We start from the raw sequence: 16,526 nt of genomic DNA, 5'->3' as shown, positions 1-16,526 counted from the left end.
ATTTTGTACCAGAGCTTATCTTGCAACCCACATTTTTTGCAACCCATTCGTATGCACTTTTTTTTTTTTTTTTTGCGCCAAACATAATCACATGACAAGTTTTATTTGATTCATTATGTTTACATTTCTGTTCTTGGCAGACGTTTTCTTATGAAAGCCTAATGCGCCGGATACCTCCCCCAAGAATACTTTATTAATAAATCACAGACTTCTCTCCCTGCGTACGTGCCTCATCACTGTCATGCTAATTCTGAGTTCACTGCCCGTAATATCGTCATATTATAGCTGGATCTCCAATAATGCCTCACAGTAGGCTGATACTGTAAGGGCGTGCTCTGCAGCATTACTGGTGGCCTGCATTGAATTTTAAACCGCACTGCTCTGCATGGCCACAAAAGCACCTTGAGCGACAACCGCCCTGCTCCTCAGGGATGATTTGCACATTTAAAAGGGATGGTCTTCACTCAGGGCTGGACACGCAGAGTGAACAGTAGAGATATAAGGTCACTGAGTTCAGGAGCTCTTCTCCTGATGCTCTGCATGATTGCGCGGAGGCTAAATCTGGCTTCAGTGCACAGACACAGTGAATCCAATGACAAAGCAAATAGAATAAGGCCTATAATTGATTGGAAATATCTAATTTTAGTCCTCTCTGAGGGACAAATTCATCGTCCTCTCATGGTTCAATAGTAATGGCTTGGAACATTACAATGGATCATTTTGAATTTCTGGTGATACGATTAAACTGCTGAGTGATGGGAAATGTTGGAAATTAGCAGTTGCTAATGCTAGATGTCTGTATGAGGTCAGAGTGACTTTCAGCACTGCATAACTCCAACTGAAGCATTTTGTTTGAATTATCTGCAGCAACTGCAGCAACTGCAGCTCTGGAGTTGTAAATGCATGCTCAAACAGATAATAGTAACTCTAAAATGTTAAAAAAAAACATTGTGTGTCCTTGGCATATTATGAGCCTGCTGAAAGCCCTTCTGCTCATTTTTCTCAAGTTTAATTGGAAAGAGGGAGATCAGATAAGCAGATGTGTCATATAATTTAAATCCTTGCCATATGAAGCAAATAAGGTAAGGAGAGGTTTCTATGCATTCACTGTAAAAAATCAAAAGTTGAGAAAACTTAAAAGTTTAAGGCAACAAACTCCAACAGATTTGTTGCAACAACTTGTTGTATTCAGTTTATACAACTTTTTTAAACTCAAAAATCCCCTACAAAAACAAGTTGAGAAAACTCAAAAATCTTGCTTAAGTTTGTTGCCTTAAACTTTTAAGTTTTCTCAACTTTTGATTTTTTACAGTCTAGCAGGTGTTCTGACACACGTCCCAGTCCAATACATGACTTGCATACTTCGTCTATTCTGAAAAAGCAGGATTCTGGTTAATAGAAGTCATTCATCAACCAGCACAAAAAGCCAAAGTAAGAATAATGTTTTGCAGCAGAGTAGAGTGTGCTTCCTAACTTTAAGGATGATACAATAAAAGAATATGCCAACATTTAATCACATATGAATGCAATTGTTCATTGTATGCCAATGACATGAATTTATTTAAAATTAATACAACATACTTTGTTCTCACTGTTGAGCAGTGTTGGGGGAAGTTACTTTTAAAAGTAATGTATTACAATATTGCGTCAAAGTCCCTTTAAGACAAGTCATTTCACTCGGCGGCCATCTTTGAAACGCCTCTCGGGCATCCTGGGCATCATGCAATCTCTTTGAATGGGGAAACATCAAATTGCCCAAAACTGTTCGCCAACCTTACGATTAAATTTCATATTTGAAATCACCAATGAAATCTAACAACAAACCGGCTCATAAATGTAGTTTCTAAACGCTCGAATCATGACAAAAAAACGGTATTTTTCAGGCTGGATCAAGCTAATGCGCACAGACCTAAATGCGCGTCTCTTCGGAGGTGCGAGTCTGACTGTTTCTATAGAAACCGGTGATTCTAACGGCCGCTGAAGTGACGCGATGACTTTACCAGTCGGCGATTGGCTCTTATTTAGAAGGCGGGACTTATTCCGCCATATTGCGCGTTACACTTTCTCCCATTCAAAACAATACGAGTGACATGTCTTGTGTTATTCTATAGTCTTTGATTGCGTTACTCCCTAAAAAAGTAACTAATTGTGTTGCTTAGTTACTTTTCATTGAAAGTAATGAGATACAATACTTTTGCGTTACATTTTCTCACCTGGGCTTGGCTTGCTTGTTTGTTTTTTAATAACAACAAAAAAGTTCTATTTTTGGCAAATATTAAGGCCCTTTTACACCAGAAGTGAAATGAATAAGCCTCAGGCTGAAGGAAATGCATATTTACACCTGAGCAGTAGAGGGCGCAGCTCAAACAAACCTTTCAGCTGTGCTGCCATTTTGGATTAAAAACGAGATTGCATTTCACTGTTTTTATTCATTTTGAGGAATATTGAATGTTTATTTGCAAGTGAGATGAGTAAATGCATGTTCACATTTAGTCTAGAACTACAATAACCATCATGTTCACACAGCGCTCACAACACCTTTGCACTTTATTTCTCTTAAAATGGGGACAGGAGAGCTGTCCATCAATGAATGTGAAAAAGTAACTTGCGTTACTTATTTGAAAAAGTAACTTAGATATTTTGTTGTAAATTGAAAAAGTAAAGCGTTACTTTACTAGTTATTTAAAAAGTAATCTGATTACATTACTCAAGTTGATGTTAAATGTTACTGAAAAACATTCTGCAAAAAAAAAGCTTAATCAAGCAATCGCTCATTTAAATAGCATATTTACTTAATTATTGTATTTTTTTCTTGTTTGATTTTGTAGTTTTTTATACTTAGTATTTAAGTTCTAAGCAAGTAGGCTATCTTAAAGCGAGTTTTCTATTATGGGCAACACGGTTTTGTCTCATTATAGTTAATCTAAATAGGTTTTGTTATAGGTCATAAATAGATCATTTATTTTAAATAAGTAAAGAAATAAATTGAGATCAAAAGGCCATGAGAAATATTGCTTTAATTTTTTTAAGTCAACAGAAATCAAATTTTTCACAGTGCAAGACACATTGAAAAACAAATGCCTGCAATGTTCCTCTTGTAAGAAATCAATAAACTCATCAGAAAATAGGGTTATACTTTATTTTAAGGTGACGCTGTTACAGTGTATTTACACAAATAAGTAATATGTACTATAAGGTTAAGGTTAGGGTTTGGTTTATGGTTAGTTTCTTGAAATTATGCATAATTTACTGTTAATATACTAAATACATGCAACATGTGTACGCCAAACTACGTCACCTTAAAAGAAAGTGCTACCGAAAATAGTGTAATTTCATAGTTAAGTTAGCACACTACAGCTAAACGCCCTTGAATGTGTCTGAGATACGGGCCGCTGTCCTTGGTGCTGACTGTAGACGCTCAGTCAGTGATTGGGCTGCGTGACCAGACTCTGTCCAAGTACCAATGATGTCACGTCGAGTGTAACTATAGCCCTATAGTTATATAGTTATATAGGCTACTATAGCAAATCGTAATTCAATCCAAACCAGCATCATATTTTGTATTGTTATTATATTGTTCTTTTAAATGTTTCACAACCACACAATTATGCGAATTATGGAGGTGTATTAAGAGAGAATGATGGCTGGGAGCGTGTTAAAGTTAAGCTATGTATTCTTTTTACATAAAAACAGTATATATATACATTTCAGCTGAGTTTTTAAGCATTTGAATAACCGACAAATGTCTATAGCTATGACATTTCTATATAGCTAACAAAACATTGATCACTTTATTATGTAGCCTACCTAGATTTAAACACCACAAATAGGCTACATCACAAACATTTACTATCCTGTCTTTAAAAGAAAATGTAGCCATCATTAGCCACCCAAGCACTCGTTATGTGTGACCAGGAAGTTGGAATACCGATAAAGATAAGTGTAGCCATCAGGACCCTCCCACATCGTCGGATCAATGGTCCAGTCAAAACAAGCCTGGGCTTTTTCGCAACAGCGCCTCGAGTATATAAAGGCAGGCAGAGCTGCTATCCAGCGCTGAGAGAGCCACACACGCTACACCTATACACTACTTTACCTCGCACTTCTGTTCATCTGCACGTTCACACCCCGTCCGTCCGGATGAGTTATTCGATAGACACTATAGGAAGCCCCTACCGGAGGGTGATGGACACCAGGACGAGCTATTCGAGCCCCTCCAGCGGGTTCCGCTCCCAGACCTGGTCGAGGGCAAGCCCTACTTCTTCTTCGTACAAGAGGACCTTCAACGTCCCGGTGGCGCGAGCTTACGGCTCAACAGTTCTGAGCTCCACCGACAGCCTTGATTTCGCTCAGACCTCCATCCACAATGGAGACTACAAGCGCGCCAATGAGAAGGAACAACTCCAGGGACTCAACGACCGCTTCGCGGGCTACATCGACAAGGTGCACTTTCTGGAGCAGCAGAACAAGCAGATCGAGGCGGAGATCCAGGCACTGCGGCAGAAGCAGGTGTCGCAGTCTCAGCTGGGCGAACTTTACGACCAAGAGCTGCAGGAGTTGCGCTCCATGCTGGAGCAGATCCACCATGAGAAGGCGCAGATCCAAATGGACACCGACCACATTGAAGTAGACATCCAGCGCCTGAGAGATCGCTTCGACGAGGAAGCCCGCATCAGGGAAGAGACGGAAGCGATCGTCCGTGCCCTGAAGAAGGACATGGGTGACTCAGCACTCGTCAAAGCAGAGTTGGAGAAGAAAGTGCAGTCCCTGCAGGACGAGATCGCGTTTATCCGCAACAACCACCAAGAGGAGCTCAGCGATCTGTTAGCGCAGGTGCAGGCGTCACAGATCACCGTGGAGAAGAGGGACTACCAGAAGGCGGATATCACCGAAGCGCTGCGCGAGATTCGCTCGCAGCTGGAGGGCCACTCAACGCAAAACCTCCAGCAGGTGGAAGACTGGTTCATGTGCCGCTACTCGAAACTCACGGAGGCCGCAGAGCAAAATAAAACCGCCATCAAATCCGCACGGGACGAGATCGCAGACTATCGCCGCCAGTTACAGTCCAAAACCATCGAGCTGGAGTCTGTCCGAGGAACCAAAGAGTCTCTGGAGAGGCAGCTGAACGACATAGAGGACCGACACAACAATGACATTGCCAGCCTTCAGGTACATAATCATATGCTTTACACATTATTAAGCATTTCTAGTCAAACTTGGCATTTAAACAAAAAGGAAGTTTAAAAGGAAATGTGCATGTGTTGGTTTATAAGTGCTTTAAAGTGCACTGAATGTTAAAAAAAATATATCTAAAATAAATATAATCTAAAATAATGCTTTTATGCCATTGAAAAATTATTGTTAGACCACTTCTCTGAATATTGTGGTGAACAATGGTTGCAGCCTTTGCTGCAGTTGTACTGTAGTCCCTCATAAGTCACTTTGACTTTTAAAATGTGTTGCAGCTCTCCTCAATAATAAAACCAAGTCGCAGTTAAGTCTGCATGGCTGTTCAATGCTATTTATTCTGAGCTTATTATTGTAGAGTACAGAAAGCAGAGAAACAGACTGGACATTCACTGGATGACTTGCATATGATGCTTCATTACATCATAGGTGCAGTGGAATGGTGTTAGAAAGGGTTAAGGAGAGGCAGACACCCACAATGCAGTCTCTCCCCACTCTTTGCTGAGTCAGAGCAGAGGCAGGGTTCGCTCATTGGCTGTGTCCTGGAATCACCTCATGCACATAAACTGAATGCACCTATTGATTGTCCTTGAAGCCATACAGTGATACTGTGAATTATAATTTAATTGGTGCTGTGGGAGCATTAGCATACAAGCCACAATGAGTTCTTTGTAGCAGATGAGGAATATGTATAAACCAATGAGAATATGACTTTTCTTTCTTTCTTTTTGTCTTCAGCAACAGATTTATTTGACTAAGCTGTCACAATATTTTGTCTGACTCTCTAGGAAACCATCCACCAGCTGGAAAATGAACTCAAGAGCACGAAATGGGAGATGGCACGGCATCTTCGTGAATACCAGGACCTCCTGAATGTCAAAATGGCACTAGATATAGAGATTGCAGCATACAGGTAAGACTGGGATCAAATTTGCATATGAATATGGTGTAAATACCTTTTATTTTTAGTTATAATTGATTATTATTAATAATTATGATATTTATGTGCATAAATACGTATTGTTATGAGAATATATTATTTTATCCAAAGAAGCTGCATTTCTTTAACACACAATTATTTGTATTTTAACAGATTTTTTTTTTTTCAGAGAAATCTTTACATATAGTTTTGATAATAGCCTAAATCATAATTGTATCTCCTTCTTTTACGCCTTTCGTTTTTATGTAGAAAACTTCTTGAAGGAGAGGAGAGCCACTTTAGCACTTTCCCATATCGCCAGACGGTCACCAAAGGCCCCAAGGTCAAAAGTGAGCCTCCTAAACTTAAAGTGCAACACAAGTTTGTGGAGGAGATCATCGAGGAGACGAGGGTGGAGGATGAGAAGTCTGAGATGGATGAGGCTTTGGCTGAGATGGCAGAGGAGATGTCAGCTGCCAAAGGAGAAGATGAAGTAGAGGAAGAGGGAGAGGCTGAGGTTGAAGAAGGTGGTGATGAGGAAGGAGAGAAAGAAGAGGAAGGTGAAGGTGAGGAGGAAGAAAAGGGAGAGGAGGAGGAGGTGGTCGCCTCAACCCAAGCCAAAGTAGCCTCCGGAGCCCCTGCTGAGGATGAAGAGGAGGGAGAGAAAGAAGAAGGTGATGAAAAACAAGAAGAAGAAGCTGGAAAGGGTGATGAGGAGGAAGAGAAAGGAGAGGAGGGTGAGGAGGACAAGAAAGAGGGCGATGCAGAGGACGAAGCAGAAGAAACTAAATCACCCAAAGCAAAGGCCTCTCCTGAGAGTGAGAAAGCAGAAGAGAAGCAGGCCAGCGGAGGAGAAGAAGAAGAGGGTGATGAGAAAGATGAGGCAGATGCAGGTAGCGACAAAGGATCAACAGATGAAAAAGAAGCCGAAGCAAAGGAGCAGCCTAAAAAAGTAGAAACAGAAACAGCAAAGGAAGACAAGAAGGGAAAAGAGGAGAAGGAAGAGCCCAAATCTGAAAAGGAAAAGGCAACTGTGGCAGAAACCAAGACGGAGACGCCTAAAGCAGAATCTCCAAAGAGTGAGAGTCCAAAGAGCGAAAGCCCGAAGGAGACACCTAAGACAGAAGCTCCAAAAAAGGAAGCCCCCAAAAGTGAGAGTCCTAAGAAAGAGGAGCCTAAGGCAGAGCCAACCAAGAAAGATGCCCCAAAGTCAGAACCAGCGAAAACAGAAACTAAAGAAGATTCCCCAAAGCCAGCAGATGAGAAAAAGAGTGAACCAGAGAAAAAGTCTGAAGATAAAAAGAAAGAGGCAACCGTGAACGGAGACATGGGCAAGAAAGATGAAAAGAAAGACTCCGATAAGAAGGAGGTGATCTCCAATGGAGTGGATGAGAGCCCAACCAAAGATGAATCGAGCCAGAGGGTGGTCATCACCAAGACGGTGGAGACCATCACAACTGATGAAGGCGGAGTCACACAAGTTACAAAAACTGTTACCGTCACTGAGAAAGGAGATGAGGGTGGGGAAACCGTCTCCAAAACTGTGGAGAAGGCCGTGAAGGCCACCGAAGCAGATTAGACCCGAGCGTCCAGCTATAGCCGACCGAAGAGGAACTAGGGAGGAAGCATATCAAGCAATCAACACAAAACGAAACATAACGAAGAAATCATAAAGCTCAACAGATGTACTTAATTACATTAACCACACTAAGACAAAAACACGCATAGAGAGAAGCCATACGATGCGGCAAGCTAAAAAATGCATGTTGAGTGACAGCTTTAAATGGGTTCTGCTGCGTTTGCGGTCCGGGACGCCGGGGACTCAATTTCACTGCAATATCTGGGGGAGGGGGGCGGTCACTTGAATGTGGCATCTGCATGCCAGCTCAGGGGGAGAGCGCTCCTCGTTCTTTGAGATAGAATAAAAAACACCCTATGTATGACAGTAATATAAAATACTCGCAGAGTGGTGGGGAATTACATTTGCTTGAAGTTAGAACAACAAGGGTTGTAAAGATACGTTCTTCTGACAAAGTAGCCTTATAAATATTATCGCGAGTACTCGAACTGAGCCAAAAATGTTAAAAAAAAGGACGAAGACGATGGTGAAAATAGCCCATGGTCATATACACTCAGTACATACAGCAACTAAGAAACACTTAGCCTTAAACATGCTTTTTACCGTTGTCAGTTATGTTTACCTGATGAGTGCATTTGAAAATTAACCTGTCAATGTGCACATACATTCTTGTATGCATAGGATTGACTTGAATTCAACTACTTACCGTTAATGAGGTGCTACCGTTTGCAGTCCCATGTTCATCTGAATGAATTTCTCAGCAGCATTTGCTCAATAAACATCCTAATAAAATACACTACATATATATCTTTGTGTTGTCTTTTTTCCTCATGTGGTATGCTTTTGGTATTCGTGCATTTTAATGCACATTACTTGAGAGTGTGGTTTACATATTCTTTGTAAGAGATAAGAAAACATTACTGTCAACATTCACTGCAAGTTCTGAGTCATTGCCTTTGGGAAAAAAAAAAGGTCTTTAAGTTTAAAAAATGTCAGTAAGCAAATTCAAAAGTGAAAAAGAACATAAAGATGTTATAAATGTAAGAATTATCCTTAAAATCATCATAAAAATAACTGATGAATATATATATATACACATATATATGGCACACACCACAAGCCACTTCCTCTATCTGACTGGTCAGGTGATTAAAATGTTACTGACACTAATGCTGACTTTTCACTAAACAGGTAATGTTTAAACGTTTGTCTCTGTTGTTAAAATTTTAATGGATAAACATATCTGATTATTGAGATTCATCAGATTTTTAGTTGTGGTCAAGATCAGCAACTCAAAGATCTCCTTAAAATTACTTATCTATATGTACTTTTTATGTCATTTTTATTGATTGCTTTATTGAATCATCAGTGTAAGTATCTGCAACAGAGTACAATTACATGAAAGCAGTTGGCAATACTAGTAGCTGTGTGTGCAAGTCTTTATTGAGAAAATGTTCAATATTGCATTTAATGTTGCTGCATTGCAGACAGAGTGCACCATCAGAGATATATGATGCATATTACTCACAAATATAGGTGATTTCAATGCAACATTCATAATGGACTGCTTAAAGCTGCAGTCAGTAAGTTTTGCCTCTTTGTCGCCAAACCTGAAATTGCAGTTATTTGTGGAATTATTATCTTTACGAGGGTTGTGCATCAGCACGGCTCCTCAGCGCGGATGAATCTAATGTTTGCTGTCAGTCACCATATTGGTGTGGATACTGTACTTTGGAATCACAGATTCTACATCTTGGAAGTATGACCAAAATAAGAATTTTCACTGGAAATGTCATCTGAACAAATAACAAATCTGGCACTTTTGTTCTGACCAACTAAGATAAAAAGCATTACAATATATCACGCTGCCAATGGTGATTAAAACTAACGATCGCTTAGCTCATATCACATCAAACCATTCAAATTATTATTATTTTTATACTTTGTTCTCAAATTATTAATGTTAAAGGATTAGTCCACTTTTAAATAAACTTTTCCTGATAATTTACTCACACCAATGTCATCCAAGATGTTCATGTCTTTCTTTCGTCAGTCGAAAAGAAATTAAGGTTTTTAGTTGAAAACATTGCAAGATTATTCTCCTTATAACGGACTTCAGTGGCCTCCAGACAGTTGAAGGTCAAAATGACAATTTCAGTGCCGCTTTAAAGGGCTTTAAACAATACCAGACGAGGAATAAGGGTCTTATCTAGCGAAATGATCGGTCATTTTCGAAAAAAATACAACTGTATATGCTTTATAAACACAAAATATCGCCTTGCACGTAGTTCCGCTTTCCGCATTCTGTGTCCTACGCCTTTCCTATTCTACTTACGGAAAAAACTAAACTGGTGCCGCGTTTGTTCCAGCAGAAATGCTTTGAACAACTGAAATGCTTTGAAAAGCATATAGTTCATCATAACATCGTAATATGCATCATACACCCGCCATATTGCTAAATCTACCCGATTTTTCATATCAACAGAAAAATATACCAGGATAACCTTCTTTTAACCTTCAGTTAATGATATGCTAAAGCCCACCGGCATGTTGACGTGATTGGTTACAAGGTAGTTTGTGACGTCAGAAACACCAGCGATTTCAAACCTCGGGTTTGAGACTGTCTTTAGATCACTGTAGTCTTAAAGAGAATATACTCAGCAATGGTGTTGACTTATGAATTTGCACATGGTTTGTCTTAAAGCATGGCAAAAACACCAGATAGACATATGAACAATATTAAAAATTTGATTTTCACCACAGTGGGACTTTAAAAACATCAGCATTGCGTAACTACATATGATAAGTTTAATTATTCCATCTGCTGTGAGAAAAGGTATAAATGATCTGTCACCAGCAGTATCCTCATATGCCATATTGTCTACTAGCTGGGACTCGTTCTTTATGTAAACAGACGTGACGTATGCTCGAATTACCCGCGGAAACCTACCAGTACCACTCGAATTAGAAATCATTATTACAAGCTTACCGTTGTGAACCAGGCTAAGGTAAGGATATAGTTTTGAACACTGGCTGATTATGTACTTGCTCAAAATCAAATCAATTTGATTTTGAATCATTTTTAACCAAAAAAAAAAGTTACAGACTGCAGCTTTAAGGCATTAGTAATATAAAATGGGACAAAATGTTATGAAATATGGTATATAATTCTAAATAAAAACTTGATTACTAATAGGGGTGTGACGAGACGGGTATCTCACGAGACGAGACGAGACTCGAGATTGAGTTCACGAGACGAGATGAGACCAGATTTTTACACACTATTTTTAAGAAATCCTTAATGGCGAAATACATGACTGGAAAAAATATTCTGCAGGTGTATTTGAAATGTTTTAACTAATCATCTTATAATGAATGTCATTCAGTTCTACTTTCTGAGTATGAATTATCATATGCAGTAAAAGACAACAATATTAAAGCACAGTAAAAGGTTTTGCCACAAACTGAACTGACTGACTTCTCTTCTGTATGATTTCAGTCTCTTCAGACCTTACTGTACATGATTTATGAGCTTCTACAACTTTTGACCTCCTAACTGAACTCCTTTCCACAAACTGATCATAGAAATAAAAACAGTACAAATAAAAATGATAACACTTTACAATAAGGTCTCATTTATTAACATTAATGTATTAACCAACATAACAATGAGAGCAATATATGTGCTGCAGTATTTATTAATCTTTGTTTATGTTAGTTAATAAAAACAGTCATTCATTGTTAGTTCATGATAGTTCACAGTGCATTAACTAATGTTAACAAATGAAACCTTATTGTTTGTGCTTAATAAGATTAAGAGAAAACTGTTATTCATTTTTATGGTAACACTTTACAAGTTGAAACCATAATCGCACTCTCTCAATATTCAAAGTGCAAATAAGACCAACTTTTTCTTTGATACAGAGCTAAGAGATGGTTACAACTACGCTGCCCAGCCTAAATAGCTTTCATATTGAGAGATATTTGCATTCATCAAGGAGCCGCTTTCAAAATGCGGGGTATTGAAATCGCGTTTGAATGCGCGCGCGCGTTTACTTTCACTTTCAGCGATCGCGCGTAACTCTTTAAATATGGAGCGCCGGCAACCGTTATCCAACTTAATTAAATGTTTTTTATTTAAACACAAAGCAAAACGACAGTGGAGGCGTAATGTAAACGAAGCGGTGGCATATTCTTTCCTAATCATCCTAACACTCTGTCATGGCAACATCACGAGACTACTTTTCGCCTCAACGAGAAATCTCGTCACACTTTAGTCTCGCGAGATCTGGTGACACGAGATCTCGTCACACCCCTAATTACTAATTATTATTATTATTATTAATACTATTATTAATTTTCAGAATTATTTATAAAAACAGCTCAGGTTTTAGTTCTCTGATACTGCTGAAGGACTCATTAAAATGTGCACCTTAAGTTTTGTGAACTATTTGTGCAGTACAAGTTATGAAATAAGGACATGAACATATGATAATTTAAAATGATTTGTTATCATTTTCAGCACTGCAGTAGTTTTTGTACTGTATCTAATGTACTGTTAATAAGTAAAATTCTAAATTTAAAGGAAAAATGCTAAATTTAACAGATATTAATAAGCGTGCGAAAAAGATTGAACCTCTGCCTTCAGAACAGAACCCAGGTTCCCATCTGACACGTTTCGTACTCTTATTTTATTCTTACTGTCAGTTTTATCTCCTGATATGTGCATGTTTATATACAAAAACATGCACAAAACCCTGTTTTTACTTTTTTAGAGGTACTTCTGAAACCTTTTACAAGGTGTATATGAAGAGTTTAAATAAAAAAGAACACAGGATAATAAGGCTGTTAATAAATGTCACACTCAATTTATGACATTTTCCCACATTAGGCGTTCTGCTTCTAATTTAAATTAAAGCCATTTATTGAAGTAAACACACATTAAGAGATCTTAATAAATGTCTGATTGATATTTTCTGTTTATGAAGGTTTCCCACATTAGACACTCTGCATCAACTTTTATTCAATTAAATATACAACCTTTTTTGCATAACATTTCCAAATGTTGCAGATTCATACCTTTTATATTTGAAAGTTTCCAATTTAGTTTAATTATCTAAAGGCATTCAGTAAACTAAAGTTCTGCATAAGGAAACTATTAAAAATGATTACACCCTCAAACAATGTCAATGAAAAAATCAGCGAAACCTTTTGATCATCAAGAAGCAAGTTTTTATTGCGCTGGCAGCAAAGATTCACTTATTACAGTCTATTGCAAGACTTCATTCAAAAATATAATTTACTTCACAAGCATACATTCACTCAGGTATGTAGATCATCTCAGTAACATCAGACAATCATCGTCTGTTTTAAAAGCTGATAAAGTTGACTGTAGTTTCAAACACTGTATTGCAATTTGCTCTGAGCACCTCTGATCAAGGCATATTGATAGTAACAGATTGAAGGGAGACTAGAGAAGCATGTCAGGCTACTGGTATTTGTGCTGATATAGATACGACTTATTACTTCTTCCCCTTGGGTTTCTCAGTCTCCTCTTTTCCCTTTTCTTGCTTCACACTTTCCTTTTTCTCACTCTTGCCTTTCTCACCTTCATCTTTTACCTTAGGCTTTTCTGACTCTACTTTTTCCTTTGCTTTTGGTTTCTCTGGCTCTTCCTTGCCTTTATCCTTTGACTCAGGTTCAGGTTCAGGTGCAGGTTCAGTTTTCTCTTTGGGTTTTTCTTTGGCTGGTTCGGGTTCTACTTCCTCTTTGGCTTTTTCAGCCTTAGGCTCAACCTTTTCCTTCTCGGTTTCCTTCTCTACCTTGTCTTTTTCTGTCTTAGTGTCTTCCTTATCTGTCTCAGTGTCCTCTGTGGCCTTATCAGCACTTGTGTCAGCTTTCTCCTCACTTTTCTCTGTCTCAGTAACCTCCTCTGCAGCCACTTCCTCCTCCTCAGCTTTCTCTTCCTCTTTCTGCTCACCCTCTTCCCCATCTCCCTCTTTTTCTTCTCCTTCCTCATCTTCTCCTTTAACATCTTCCTCTTCTTTAGTCTCCTCCTCGTCTCCTTTTTCTTCTTCGTCTGCTCCAGCTTCCTCTTCCTGTTCAACACCTGTTTAAAACAGTAATTTAGTTATGCATTTAGTTAGAATAATAAAATAATTTTATTTATTATCCTGCATCTGAATCTTACCTTCCGCTTCCTCCTTTGTTTCTTCTTCCTCTTCCTCCTTCTCTTCCGCTTCCTCTTCCTTTACTTCCTCCGCTTCCTCCTTTGTTTCTTCTTCCTCTTCCTCTTCCTCCTTCTCTTCCGCTTCCGCTTCCGCTTCCTCTTCCTTTACTTCCTCCTGTTCTTCTTCCTCTTTCTCCTCTTCTTCTTCTTCCTGGGTTGGACTGGCTGCAGCTTCTTGAGCTTGACTGGATGTGATGGCCTCATCAGCTGAGAGGGATGCACTGACCAGGCGAGAACTAAGCAGGTAGGGGGCGCCAGAGCTCAGGCTGGACAGTGAGTACATGGGCCGGGAGTAGACGGGACCAACAGAGTAACCACCGACCAAACCTCCCACACCCACATTAAAGCGAGACTCCTCCCCCTCAAGCAGCTTCCTGCAAAAACCGGAAAAGATTATGTGACACATCAGAAGCATTAACATGAATCGAAATGTCTGACGTTATATTAGTGATCCTACCTGTAAGCAGCGATCTCAATATCAAGGGCCATCTTGACATTGAGAAGATCCTGGTACTCTTTAAGGTATCTCGCCATTTCACCCTTAGTGGCTCGAAGTTCATCCTCAAGCTCACCGATTGTATCCTACAGGAAAGGATGGGTGTTAAAATTATTGTTTGAAGGCATAAAATAACTAAAATAGTGGTTACAAGTACTAACCTGCATGGCAGAAACCTCTGAGCTCTGCTTGTCCTCCATCTCCCTGAGCTGCCTCTCCAGAGACTCATTCAGGCCCTTGCAGGCATCAATCTCAAGAACACATGACTGAAGCTGACGGCGATACTCTCCTGCTTCATCCTTGGAGTTCCTTATTGCGTCACCGTGGTGCGCCACGCTCTCCGTCAGGTGGCCCATCTTCCCGCGGAACCATTCTTCAGCTGAATGGATGTTCTTGGCTGCCAGCTTCTCGTACTGGGCTCTGATGTCACGTAGGGCGCTGGACAAATCGGGCTTGGCGGTCTCCGCCTCAACGGCGATCTGAGCTCCGTATTGAATCTGGGCCTGTAGCTCTGAGATCTCACCCTCATGGATCTTCTTCAGGAACGCCAGCTCATTTAGCAATGTATCAACCTTTTTCTCCAGCTCTACCTGGGCCAGAGTGCTGTCATCGGCCTCCTTGCGGGCATCCAGAAGTCTGCCTTCGCTGTCCTCACGGGCAACTACCTCTTCCTCGTAGCTGGCCTGCAGGCTCCGCAAGGCATCTTCCATGCTCTCCCGGTGGCTCAGCGCGGCCTGCCTCTCCATACGGGCCTCCTCGACGGCGGCTCTCAGAGTGCGGACCTCCTGCTCGTACAGGCCCCTCAGGCGGGAAGGCTCAACATGCCTCTGCCTCAGCATTAGCAGCTCGGCTTCCAGGGCACGGTTCTGCTGCTCTAGTTCATGGACGCGCTCAATGTAACCGGCGAAGCGGTCATTGAGCTCTTGCATCTGGGCCTTCTCCTGAGTTCGCACTGCCCGGAATTCGGAGCTTACCTGGGCGGCGTGGCTGATGTCCATGTCCACGGAGCGAGCATGGCTGCTCAGCAGGAGACCGGCGGAGCTCCGGCCGGGGGAGGCATAGTGGAGGCGAGAGGAGAGAGAAGGGGGATGGGCAGAGAACGTGGTGCGAGAACGACCACGCTGAGAGACCCGGGGGCTGCTCTCCACATACCAGCGCTTGTAAGAAGACGAGAAGTAGGGGTCAAACCCGACGGCACTCATGGCTCCAAGGACAAGCTGCTCTTTGTCTCAGAACCACAGTCAGCTCGATCAGCCTTCAAACACTGATCTGCTGCTCCTACTGCAGTCAGTGCAGCTTATATAGCCAGAAAGGAGCTCTGACGCAAGTGATTTTCTAAACTCTGACAATGCAGTATCAATAGCAGAGAGAGAGAGGGACGGAGAGAGAGCTATGTGCAGATGCATATGCAAGTCAGAGTATAGCACAATTTTGTTAATAAATTCTGAGTTTTTTGCTCTGAAAGTATCATAAATGTTTATCATTTTATGTACATATTCTGTTACTGCCACCAAGGTCATTCTATGCATTAGATGCTAAAATTAAGCAAATGAGGATTTGCATTATGCGTCGTCACATTATTTTTACATGTAATTTAATTATGAAACATAACGGTTATAATATATACATAACGCACATAGTTTCCACTGCAGATACAGAGATGAAAACTGGAGGAAGAGAGAAAAAGGGAGGGGAGGGGGGGTGCTGGAAAAGAAGTGAGGAATGGTTACAGCTCTATTTTCAGTGCTTTACCTGTGGAAACACACCACCGCCTCTGCTGGATATGAGAAGTATTACATACAATGCAAAGAAGTGAATGTTTTACTTATGACTAAATTGTTTTGTAAATGGCAGATAAGATCATGGAATGTTTTTATTATAAACAAACACACTTATATAAACATTGCATGAACATGCATTCATTTCTATAATTACAATATAATATACATAATAAGAAATGAATATGTATTTGCAGCATATCAAAGCTGAATTACAAACATTTAAAAAGCATAATGCATAACCTAAAAATATAGAATTGTGTATGTTTATGCAGTGCTTATATAATAATGATAATATCACAAATAATATATATATATATATATATATATATATATAT

General features: G+C 40.1%; 2 protein-coding genes across 2 annotated transcripts; one reads left to right on the top strand and one right to left on the bottom strand.

Moving 5' to 3' along the window:
• The first annotated feature begins 3,128 nt into the window (after positions 1–3,128).
• On the top strand, positions 3,129–8,490 carry nefma (neurofilament medium chain a). The gene is made up of 3 exons (XM_048166944.1): positions 3,129–5,169; positions 5,976–6,100; positions 6,377–8,490. The coding sequence occupies exons 1-3, from the start codon at positions 3,904–3,906 to the stop codon at positions 7,683–7,685; spliced, it is 2,700 nt and encodes an 899-aa protein (XP_048022901.1). The 5' UTR covers positions 3,129–3,903; the 3' UTR covers positions 7,686–8,490.
• Positions 8,491–12,894: 4,404 nt separating this feature from the next.
• nefla (neurofilament light chain a) lies at positions 12,895–15,740 on the bottom strand. The gene is made up of 4 exons (XM_048167288.1): positions 14,572–15,740; positions 14,372–14,496; positions 13,876–14,288; positions 12,895–13,794 (listed from the first exon to the last, which is right to left on the bottom strand). Exons 1-4 carry the CDS (start codon positions 15,610–15,612, stop codon positions 13,208–13,210), a joined length of 2,166 nt encoding a protein of 721 aa, XP_048023245.1. The 5' UTR covers positions 15,613–15,740; the 3' UTR covers positions 12,895–13,207.
• Positions 15,741–16,526: the final 786 nt, after the last annotated feature.

Source organism: Megalobrama amblycephala, linkage group LG18 (assembly GCF_018812025.1).
Source record: "Megalobrama amblycephala isolate DHTTF-2021 linkage group LG18, ASM1881202v1, whole genome shotgun sequence".
NCBI classification, from domain to species: Eukaryota; Metazoa; Chordata; class Actinopteri; order Cypriniformes; family Xenocyprididae; genus Megalobrama; species Megalobrama amblycephala.
This window is presented reverse-complemented; position numbering and strand designations above follow the sequence as displayed.

Excerpts from the sequence above, each read along its gene's own strand:
- nefma (XM_048166944.1), top strand. The coding sequence starts at position 3,904 with ATGTGTGACCAGGAAGTTGGAATACCGATAAAGATAAGTGTAGCCATC. Across the intron at positions 5,170-5,975 it reads ATGACATTGCCAGCCTTCAG|GAAACCATCCACCAGCTGGA; the intron begins GTACATAATCAT and ends CTGACTCTCTAG. Across the intron at positions 6,101-6,376 it reads ATAGAGATTGCAGCATACAG|AAAACTTCTTGAAGGAGAGG; the intron begins GTAAGACTGGGA and ends GTTTTTATGTAG.
- nefla (XM_048167288.1), bottom strand. The coding sequence starts at position 15,612 with ATGAGTGCCGTCGGGTTTGACCCCTACTTCTCGTCTTCTTACAAGCGC. Across the intron at positions 14,497-14,571 it reads CAGAGGTTTCTGCCATGCAG|GATACAATCGGTGAGCTTGA; the intron begins GTTAGTACTTGT and ends CCTTTCCTGTAG. Across the intron at positions 13,795-13,875 it reads AACAAAGGAGGAAGCGGAAG|GTGTTGAACAGGAAGAGGAA; the intron begins GTAAGATTCAGA and ends TGTTTTAAACAG.